General features: G+C 35.5%; 1 protein-coding gene across 1 annotated transcript; it reads right to left on the reverse strand.

Moving 5' to 3' along the window:
• Nucleotides 1-4,958: 4,958 nt before the first annotated feature.
• On the reverse strand, nt 4,959-6,716 carry LOC146884083 (uncharacterized). Its single transcript, XM_085665844.1, has one exon. It carries the CDS (start codon nt 6,714-6,716, stop codon nt 4,959-4,961), a length of 1,758 nt encoding a protein of 585 aa, XP_085521970.1.
• Nucleotides 6,717-12,175: the final 5,459 nt, after the last annotated feature.

The following is a 12,175-nucleotide window of genomic DNA, read 5'->3' on the forward strand; positions in this document are numbered from 1 at the left end:
TCAATAGTTTTAATATACTGTTGCAATTATTGCACGTGACATTATATTTAATAACATTTTATTGCATATCTAGTGACAATAATAAAAAGAATGTCAGTAACTTAACTTAGATTTGTATGTTTTCTTTAACTCAATTTAACCATACTCATCAATTAAATATCAATCAATTTTAAAACATAATAAATTAATTAGTTATTATATAAACTAATTTATATATTAGCTAATAAAAATACTAATATTTAAAATAATTATTATGAATAAAAAATTATATATAATTTCAAATTGGTCGTAACATTAACTGGTAAGGAAGTTGTGTTCTAGTCTCTGATTTAAAATTAGAGACTAATTTAAAATAAAATCAAATAGTAAACAATTACACTCTTGTAACTAAAATTTTACTTTTAGTCTGTAACATCCAAATTAATAGTCCGTTAAATTACTAAACAAAATGTCATATAATGATAAAGTAAGCAGATAGTCAGTAAACCCATCCAGGAGTATAATACAGTCATCCCAAAAGAACCTGTTCTAACTATTGTACTGTTCTCTAAAACAAACTTAAGGAAAATAAACTTTATACATTCCAAAATGCTTTCTCTAACAACACAGATTGAAAGTAAGAGAACATCAAGAGCCACAGATCAAGTCCCGTCCAAAGGAGGAGTCCCGTCACCTAAATTCTTCTCTGCTCACACCAAGTGACAGGTGATCATAGCAAAAGAAGAAGTTCAAGGGAAAACATGATAGGCAAGAAGGGTAAGCTAACAACTCATATAGTAAGAGGTGAATTTTCCTAAATAAAATACAAACAATTTTACGCACATCATAAAATGAAAACAAATCACTATTTCAAGACGCACAAGTACCCGACCCTGACTCAATATCCGGATTATGTAAACAAATTGGAGCTCTTGGTAGCTTGCACCTGTGAAGGTTCCTAAACTCTGCAGAGTTTAGGCTCAAGGGGTTATCACCCAACCACTCCCAAGGTAAGTCCCCTTCGCGTCTATGACTGATCGGGTCCATAGACTAGGACCTCCTGCTACTCCTCACGACATGACCCATCACACTCTACATGAGTCTCAATGGATTATTGGAGCGTCAGGATGCTAACCAAAACTGAGTCCTTAAATGTTTACACACACTAAGTACTTTCCCTAGGAATTCCCATGAAATCCTAGTTCATCTCATCTCTTCACAATTCTCATTTTATCAATTTTCCTCATACAATTAAATACAGATACTACACCTCATCATCATCCAACATACTGAAAGCAAACATCATTTCTTTTCAATTAATACAACTAACATTCATTCAAAACAGAGAAGAAAGTATAACCCTGCAGTGGAACTCGCCTAAGCTAGCGAATCTCGCCTGGGCTGGGAAGTAGTCTCGCTTAGGCGAACTACTCTCGCCTGGGCGAGACCCTTTACAGTGGCAACTTGAATATCAGAGCGAGTTCTCGCTCAGGTAAGGCTGGTTCGCCTAGACGAGAAGATGTCTCGCTCAGGCGACCCCAGCTCGCCTAGGCGAGACCTCGCGCAACACTCAGAGATGACCTCCTGATACTTTCGCTTAGGCGAGAGTCACTCGCCTAGGCGAAATTATCAGGTTTTCTGCACTGTTCTTCACATGCAATGTCACGAAATCCACACCACAACCCAATTACACATCATAAACAGTTTAGAAAGGAAATTTAACTAAGGATCGTCTCATTCAAACATACAGGGAACCTAATTACTCGAAATTTGATCGAAGGTTAGCTTCCCTTACCTCTTTTTGCTAAAATTGAGCTTGGTAGAATTTGAAATGGGCACCAAGGTGGCAGGGATCTCAATTTGACCTAGAATTTCATTACCAAAACACAGAGGAGAGGAAATTTCATAATCAACTCGGAATTCAGGGATGAACGGATGAGTTCTAGATGAAATTGGACTAAAATGGAGAAACGGAACCTACCGAGGGGGAAGTGAACTGATAGACGAAGCACCAGAGGGTCCAACTGAGTCCAATCTTGCAAGGTCTGGTCACAGAACACAAGAAACTGGTGAGGGGATTAATGGACTGGTAGAATTCAGGAGGAGAGAACTGAGAGTAGAGAGGGAGAGTGGGAGTTGTGTTTTCTAATAGTTTGAGAGAGTGAGAGAAGATGGTTTTAGATTTTAAGGGGTTTTACATTCTCCCCAACATCAAAAATTTTCGTCCCAAAAATTGGGACTTACCTGTAAACATGTGGGGGTATGACCTTCTCACATTCTCTTCTAATTCCCAAGTGGAATCTCTCGTCCGCTCGTCCCATATGACTTGGACTAAACTGATAGACTTTCCTTTTAGCTGTCTCGTCTGAAATTCACTAAGACCAACAGGATGAACTTCTACCGAAAGATCTTCTCTAATATGCAAATCTTCAGCTTCCAGTACGTGGGAGGGGTCAGGTACATACTTCCTGAGTTGTGAGACGTGAAACACAGAGTGAAGGTTAGCCAACTGAGGAGGTAGAGCGACCTCGTAAGCCACTGGTCCTATCTTTCTCAAGATCTGATATGGACCAATGAACTTAGGAGATAGTTTTCTCGAGCGGATGGCCCTCCCTATACCAGTAGTCGGGGATACTCTTAAGAACACATGGTCTCCGACTACAAACTCCAGAGGTCTCCTCCTCTGATCAGCATAGGATTTCTGTCTGCTCTGAGAGGCCTTCATCCTTTCTTGTATCAGTTTGACCTTCTCGGTAGTCTGCCTTATCAACTCTGGACCCACTACTACCGACTCCCCATCTTGGTACCAGCACAAAGGGGTTCTGCACTTTCTGCCGTAAAGGGCCTCATAAGGTGCCATGCCAATACTCGTATGGAAGCTGTTATTATAGGTGAATTCAACCAATGACAGAACGTCATCCCAAGCGCCCAGATGATCTAGCACACAAGTCTGCAAAAGGTCCTCGAGAGACTGGATTGTCCTCTCGGACTGACCATCTGTCTGGGGGTGATAGGCTGAGCTCATGGCCAATCTGCTGCCCAAGGCACTCTGTAAGGTCTGCCAGAAGCGGGAGGTGAACCGTGGGTCTCGATCCGAGACTATGCTAGATGGTACTCCATGTAATCTCACTATCTCGTTGATATACAGTTGGGCCAACTTTTTCATGGACATCCTCAGATTTATAGCTAGAAAGTGGGCACTCTTAGTTAAACGGTCCACTATAACCCAGATGGCATCGTGATTCTTCACAGTCCGAGGCAAGTGGGTAATAAAATCCATAGAAATGCTATCCCACTTCCACTCTGGTATCTCCAACTGTTGCAACATTCCCCCAGGTCTCTGGTGCTCTGTTTTGGCCTTTTGACAAGTCAAGCAGGATGACACAAAACGGGCAACATCTTGCTTCATGCCTGACCACCAAAAAGACTCCTTCAAATCATGATACATCTTGGTCATGCCTGGGTGCATACTAAAACGACTTTTGTGGCCTTCTTCAAGAATCATCCCCTTCACCTCTAAGTCCTCCGGTATGCAGACTCTGCCTCTAAACCTCAACACCCCGTCAACTCCCACTGTGAAGTCCTTGGCCTTCTCGGTGCCAAGTAGTCCCACTGTCTTCTGTAGCTTGGGGTCAGATAGTTGCCTCTCCTTTATCAGAGCAAGGAAGTCGTTAGACACGGTTAGATGATTGCATCTAATGACTCCTTCCCCTAGGACTATCTGTATCTGCATATCCCTGAGCTATTCCACTAAGTCCATCTCTTTAACCATCATATGAGCTGCATGAACCGTTTTTCTGCTCAAAGCATCAGTCACCACATTTGCTTTCCCCGGGTGGTATAATAGCTCGAAGTCAAAATCTTTAAGAAACTCCATCCATCGCCTCTGCCTCATGTTTAATTCTTTCTGGTCAAACAGGTATCTCAAGCTCTTGTGGTCGTTGAAAACTTGGAACTGTGCGCCATACAAATAATGTCTCCAGATTTTCAAGGCAAAAACCACCGCAGCCAACTCCAAATCATGGGTGGGATAGTTCTTCTCATGGTTCTTTAGTTGTCTCGAGGCATAGGCAACCACCCTCCTGCTTTGCATCAAAACACATCCCAACCCCTGATGGGAAGCATCACAAAACACCTCAAAAGGTTTACTAGCATCTGGGATCACTAGCACAGGTGCACTAGTCAACCTTCTCTTTAACTCAAGGAAGCTCTCTTCACAACGGTCAGTCCAAGCGAAAGGCTGATCCTTCCTAGTCAGCTGTGTCAAAGGTGCCACTATTTTGGAGAATCCCTCAATGAATCTCCTGTAGTAACCTGCCAGCCCCACAAAGCTTCTTATTTCTGTTACTAATTTAGGACACTCCCACTTTAGAACCGCTTCTACCTTGGATGGGTCTACAGATATGTCCTGAGCTGATATCATATGTCCCAAGAATTAGACTGTAGACATCCAAAACTCGCACTTTGACAGTTTCGCATACAACTGCTTTTCTCTCAAGATGTTCAAAATTGTTCTCAAGTGTTCCGTATGTTCCTCATAACTCCGGGAGTATATCAAGATATCATCAATAAAAACTACCACGAACTTGTCTAAGATTCTGTTCATATAGTCCATGAACATGGCAGAGGCATTAGTCACTCCGAAAGGCATTACTACGTACTCATAATGCCCGTACCTGGACCTGAAAGCGGTTTTCTGGATATCATCGGGCTTGACCCGAATTTGATGGTATCCCGATCTTAGATCGATCTTAGAGAACACCGTAGCTCCGTGTAACTAATCCATCAAGTCGTCTATTCTTGGCAGAGGGTACTTATTCTTGATGGTTAGCTTATTTAGCTGCCTGTAGTCCACACAGAGTCTAGAACTGCCGTCTTTCTTTTTAACTAGTAACATTGGGGCTCCCCAGGGTGACACACTCGGTCTAATAAACTGTTTCTCGAGCAGCTCTTCAATTTGCTTCTTCAATTCTTCAAGCTCAGCAGGGGCCATCCTGTAGGGTACTTGCTCCTGGCACAAGATTAATAGAGAACTCTATTTCTCTAGGAGGGGGTAACCTAGGCACATCTTCTGGGAATACATCAGGAAAATCTCTCACGACACGTGTCTCAACACTCCCACTTTCCTCCTCAACAGATAAGTGAGTCAGAATTAGGAAACATTGGGATCCTCCCTTTATTGCCTGATCCACCTGTTGTGAGGATATCAACTTATTTTCATCTTCCAAGCTAGGAAACACTACCTTCTTCTCATTGCAGTCAATAAGAATGTGATTAGCAGACAGCCAATCCATTCCCAAAATCACATCTAGTCCTTCCAGGGGTAAACAAATAAGGTTTACTCTGTACTTGCGCCCCTCAACCACAATCAAACACCTCACACACAAGGTCGAGATTTTGACTATCCCGGAAGTAGGTGTGGATACTACCAGGTCGAACTGGAGCTCCTTCACCGGAAGACCCAACTCGAGTACTTTAGACTCCGACACGAAGGAGTGCGTAGCTCCAGAATCATACAGAACACATAAGCTCCTACCAGCAATCATACATGATCCTATGATGAGGTTACCTGATCTGACCGCCTCTGTACCCGTCATAGCATACACCCGGCCGGCTGCCTGAGGTCTCACACCTCCCCTGGACTGCTGCGGCTGAGGCTGTGATGGAGGTCTAGGCAAAGCACTCCTGCTAGTAGGACAATCCCTGATGAAATGACCCTCCTTGCCACACCCGTGACACGTCCTCCTACTAGAGATCCAAGGGCAAGCATTCTTCATATGGGGTCCTCCACAAAGAAAACATTGTGCCCTATGAGGCTGAAACTGCTGAGGCTGATGAGTGGGTCTCCTAGACCCCTGAAGCTGAGGCCTGGAGTATGGTTTTCCTCTGTCCTCATGTTTGCTCGTGGACACTAATGATCCTCCCACCTTCTGTTGGGGTCGCTGTTGTGCTTCAACCTCAGCCTTAAGCTTTTCCATCACTCGTGCCTTCTCCACTAAGGCCGGGAATTCTTTAATCGAGAGTAAGGCCACCATGAGCTTGAGATCTCCTCTCAACCCATTTTCAAACTTTCTGCACTGCCAGTCTTCAGCCATCTTCAAAGTATGAAATCTGCCTAGATGTTTAAATTTCTCAGCATATTCAGATACCGACATATTCCCTTGCATCAGTTGTAGGAACTCGACCTCCTTGGCATACCTCACACTATCGGGAAAGTATTCGGCATAGAACTTTTTCTTAAATAGCTCCCATGTGATGGGGTCCTGACTATCTTCCAACATCATCTTCATGCTGGACCACCAATGTACGGCCTCCCCAGCAAGAAGGTACTCGGTATACGCCAATCTGCTCTCTGCAGGACACTTCTTGGCATCATAAATTCGTTCCATGTCCCGCATCCACTGGTCTGCTCCATCCGGGCTAGTCTTGCCATCAAAGCGAGAGGGATGATGCTGTAAGAAATCCTCAAAACTCCATTCCTGTACCCGGGGTGGTGGAGCTTGGGAGGAGCCAGCTGCTACACGGTTTTCCCCCAACTGATGTAAAGCCTCTAAATGTCTCTGTTGAGTTGCCTCTGCTGCTAGCCTAGCAGACTCCATTTGCTGCAAGGCTAGATTCTGCTGATTCATCATATTGGCGTTTTGTTGCTGCATGACCGCGATCATAGCCTCAATCGCTCCCACCAAGTGAGGATTATCTGGGTTTGGAATAGGAGGAGGAGGAGGTCTAGGTGCCATAGTTCTCTCTGACCACACAAAGAGGGAACCATTAGTTTTTCTAATGGATACCATAACCAAGACACAACACTAAGAAACACACAACAGAAACTAAGCAAGCTCACACCTACAGATCCTAAAGGAACTACTGCTCTGATACTAAAAATGTAACATCCCAATTAATAGTCCGTTAAATTACTAAACAAAATGTCATATAATGATAAAGTAAGCAGATAGTCAGTAAACCCATCCAGGAGTATAATACAGTCATCCCAAAAGAACCTGTTCTAACTATTGTACTGTTCTCTAAAACAAACTTAAGGAAAATAAACTTTATACATTCCAAAATGCTTTCTCTAACAACACAGATTGAAAGTAAGAGAACATCAAGAGCCACAGATCAAGTCCCGTCCAAAGGAGGAGTCCCGTCACCTAAATTCTTCTCTGCTCACACCAAGTGACAGGTGATCATAGCAAAAGAAGAAGTTCAAGGGAAAACATGACAGGCAAGAAGGGTAAGCTAACAACTCATATAGTAAGAGGTGAATTTTCCTAAATAAAATACAAACAATTTTACGCACATCATAAAATGAAAACAAATCACTATTTCAAGACACACAAGTACCCGACCCTGACTCAATATCCGGATTATGTAAACAAATTGGAGCTCTTGGTAGCTTGCACCTGTGAAGGTTCCTAAACTCTGCAGAGTTTAGGCTCAAGGGGTTATCACCCAACCACTCCCAAGGTAAGTCCCCTTCGCGTCTATGACTGATCGGGTCTATAGACTAGGACCTCCTGCTACTCCTCACGACATGACCCATCACACTCTACATGAGTCTCAATGGATTATTGGAGCGTCAGGATGCTAACCAAAACTGAGTCCTTAAATGTTTACACACACTAAGTACTTTCCCTAGGAATTCCCATGAAATCCTAGTTCATCTCATCTCTTCACAATTCTCATTTTATCAATTTTCCTCATACAATTAAATACAGATACTACACCTCATCATCATCCAACATACTGAAAGCAAACATCATTTCTTTTTTCCTAGAAAAAAATCCAAGAATATTCATATAAAACTACTCTTTTGTAAAGAATATTCTTATCATATTTTTTTAAACAAAACATTACTCTTATATTTAATATATATATATATATATATATATTTAATATATATATATATATATATATATATATATATTTAATATTTGTGTGTATAAAGTTAAAAGAGACAATTGAGATTAAAAGGGACAAAAAAAAAAAAGCAAAGTAGGTTAGACAGAGACAACATATGTAGGAATGCATGAAGTGTTGGTGACATGTATAGAAGCATCAATAGTTGTTGTCCAAATCAATAATAATCAAAAACATATTCACATCAATCCTATATATTTCTATCAATGGGGTGAATTATATTTTTAGTGTATTAGGTAATAACTTTATAAATTTTAAATTAAACAAACCACACCAATCTCACTTAATCTAATTACGTATCATAATTATATATTAACAAAAATATTGTCTATAAGAAGATTACAGGAGGAGGTGCGTGGTCATCCACAAATTTATTAAAATTTGGCATCACATACATACGTACGTGCGTGCGTGTATATAATATGAATTGGATTGAGAGAATTTTTTAATTTTATTTTATGACGTAAGGAAAGAATAAAAAGAAGGTGAAATGTATAAGAAAAAAAAAGATATTCTTTCTCTTTATTTGTTGAGTTTATTTAATATAAAAATACAAATTTATTATTTTTATTTATTTTTCATTTGTTACGTTTTATTTCTAAAACAAGAAAGTAATCTTTCTAATAATTTCCAATGTGGTGTTCTATATATTTGAAGAGAAGAGAGAAATATTACTAATTTTTTTATGCCATACTTGACATAGAACTGATAATATAAAATTTCTAAAACATGAATTTCCATCGTTTTTTATGCATATTTTTTTATATACTACAAGAAAATATTTTAATAATGATCAAATAATGATAAAAAATAATTAATCTTTTATAGTAACTAATTTATAAACTAATTTTTAATTATCAAATATATTTGATCTTTAATTAAAAAATTAGTTTTTAAATTGGTCTCTAAACATATTTTAATCTGGTAAAAAAATATTTAAAATATAAGAATTTAAATATATAAAAATTTATAGTTATAGTTAGATTAAAAGTTTAATAATCTCTTTTGTTTCAATTTTTTTGTTAGAATTATTCAATAAAGTTTTCAAAAAAATTTCGTTTCAATGTAATCTTTGCTTTTAATGGAATGTATCAATGTGAGATCTTCTCATGATCTTAAGACAATTTTTAAAAGGTGTCCATATTAATATATAAAATGACATGTGACACTATATAACTTAATACTGAAAAATATAAACACTTTGGTGCCATATTATTATTTATATTATCATATTATTGATTTAACGGTCATATTGACTATTTTTTATAAAAATAAAAATTGAGAGATTATATTAAATAATTTTGACAAAATTTAAGATTAAAAGAACTATTAAACCTATATTACATAGGAAATGACAATTTCGATAGAAAGAAAAAGAAACAACAATAATATATATATATATATATATATATATATATATTAAATATATTAAATATGTTATTTTAATTTCATCAAAATTATTTATAAAAATATAATAATTGGACATAAAAGATAGTTTTCAAATACAAAATTCTATAACTCTTAAAAATGTAGTTTCTAAATGTTTCATTGGTTAAGAATTAAAACAAATTATTCTATACACTCAAGAAGTCTTACATTGATATTGAGTTTGGTCAAACAAAATTCGAATATTTATTTTTCTTTTCATTTTCCAATACACTTTTAAAATACAAAATCATGATACTCCAAATCTGTATTTATATAATTATTTTAAGTAACTTAGACGCTTTTTAAATAATAAAATCAGCTTGAAAGGATAATATCTTTTCATGAAACCCAGACTCAACCAGAACACAACACAGGCAAAATTGAAGTTCTTTCTGGCATCAGGCTCACACACACATTACGCATTGCTTGCATAAGATAATGTGAATACAAATAGTGCATTCATGTGGGGTTCTTGATGATGTTCTTTACCTCTTCTTTTTCTTTTTCTAACCTTTTCTTTTGGCATGTCATTGTGCCAGTGGAACAATAATTGCCTTCCACATGAGAACAATGCTTTGGAATCAAAAACATGAAAGCTGCACTTTTTATGGAACATTCACTATTATAACTACTAGAATTTGTATGTGCAGTGTGAATCCACGTAACACAATTGCGATCGATGAATAATGCACACCAAGTGTTCGCGTTATGTACCCTATAAAGTTTTGGACTTTTTAACTTTCTCATAGAGTTTTGGTTTTCTTTCTTTGTTTCTTTGTAAGGTGTACCAACCTCCATGAAACCCTTTTTTCTTGCTTGTAATCATGATTAAGGTTCCTTCTAACAACCTTCACACTTCATGGATTTGCCCCTTCCAATTATTCACTTTAAGAAAAGTGAATAATGAATATGTATTTTAGCCAAAATTAAAGAAACAGAACAAATGGGTGGAGATCATTACTATATAAAAAAAATACTCATTGTCACATATTTTTCTTTCCTTTTTTTTCTTTGACCAAAAGAGAAAGAAAATTCAGAGAAACACTACAAAATGAGTATTTGAGTTCCTAAAACAAACAAGGGAAAAAAAATTGGTATGTGCAATTGGTTGTATCAAATTAATCTTTATGTTTGACCATAAGGTTTGCCAATTAATATTTAGTTAATTAATTAATAAAATGAAAATGTATTAATTCAAGATAATGAATTGATGGAAAGGAACTATCAAGAAAACTTAATTATTAATTGTATACTAAATAGCTATGGGGAGATAATGTTCAACAACCAACTTCTTATAAACTTACAATTTTATCTTTTGAGGTTGACTTATGTTTAATTTAGAATTAAGTTTATTATATATAATTTATAGAACTTATTGTATCACTCGCTTTTTAACTATCCCAAATATAGAGTTTAACATTTAACATATTTAATATCTGTTTTAATAATCTCTAGCATTTTATAAACAAAATATAAAAATTTTATAATTAGTTTATAATTTTTTTGTAAATAAAATATTAATCTAAAAGTCAAATATAATAAAAATAATTTTAACTAGTTAAATGATATAGTTTTGTTTTTTTTTTTGCTTTGATGAAGGAAAACATCTTAAAAAGATTCAAAAGGAGAAAAACGTATAGTTTTGTAATAGATAAACTTTCTCTTTGTTTAATAGTGTATATAGATATTTTTCTTTTTTTTAAGTTTAGGATTCTGAAGCAGTTGAAATACTTATTTCATTTAATATATTTTCTTAAGAATGCAGGCTAAAAACGAGTTAGAGAAATATTGTTGTCACTAACATCATTAAATTTATATCAATTGTATAAGAAATTGATGGGAAAATATCCATTGACATTTTATTTATTTATTTTGACCAATTGTTTTTACACTAAAGCTCATAAATTCAACATACATTTCTTCTAATTTCAATATAATACAAAGGTTTAATTATTTATAATGTGATTAAAACATCATGTATAAAGATGAGAGTTATTATTTGGATGACTAAATATTTTTAAATTTGAATATTTAAGTTTTTTTTAATTTTAAAAAATATGTTTAACTTTATCAATTTTGTTTTATTAATGGTAAAACTAATACATGTTTTGGTTGTCACAAAATTTTATTTGTGTAATCTGCAATATTTTATAAAGTTATTTCTTTCTTATTTAATTAATATTTCTTTTTTATTTAAAATTTATATAATTATATTTTTTTAATACTCGATAATATAATATAGTTTTTTATTATGGTTTTTTATTTTTTAAAATTAATTAATTGGTATTGATAAAAAAAGTGGTTATGGATACATACTTATTACTCACTGACTATGGAAATGAGAAAAAAAAATATTAACAAAAATGAGAATAAAATTTTACTTCAAGATGAGATGGGACAATAGAATCTATCCTTACCCCATTAAATTATTATCTCTAATAATGATTTAAACCTAAATTTACTTTTATAAATATCAAATAATAATAAAAGTCATGTTTTAGTGCCTTCTTTTAGGTAAGACCAAGACATTCTCCCAAAATAATAGAATAGAGGTAAGGTACTAATGCTTTACCCTATCTTCTCATATAAAATATATGCAAATACCAAGTTTAGAATTCTTTAGTATGAAATAAAGTCCCTAGTTATTTAAAAAATACTTTAGGTATTTATTATAAATATTAACAAATTTAAACTAAATTCGTCTTATCTACAAAAATCATATTTAAAATGCCATTTATTCAATTGCCATTTTCTTGTAGATGAATCTCTTCTATTTTTACATTACATGTTAAAGAAAAATATATTTTTTAAAGTAAAAATAGTACTACTAATTATTTTTTGGTGGGTATCA

Source organism: Vigna unguiculata, chromosome 8, assembly GCF_037176805.1.
Source record: "Vigna unguiculata cultivar grain cowpea cultivar isolate G323 ecotype 2 chromosome 8, ASM3717680v1, whole genome shotgun sequence".
In the NCBI taxonomy this organism is placed as follows: Eukaryota; Viridiplantae; Streptophyta; class Magnoliopsida; order Fabales; family Fabaceae; genus Vigna; species Vigna unguiculata.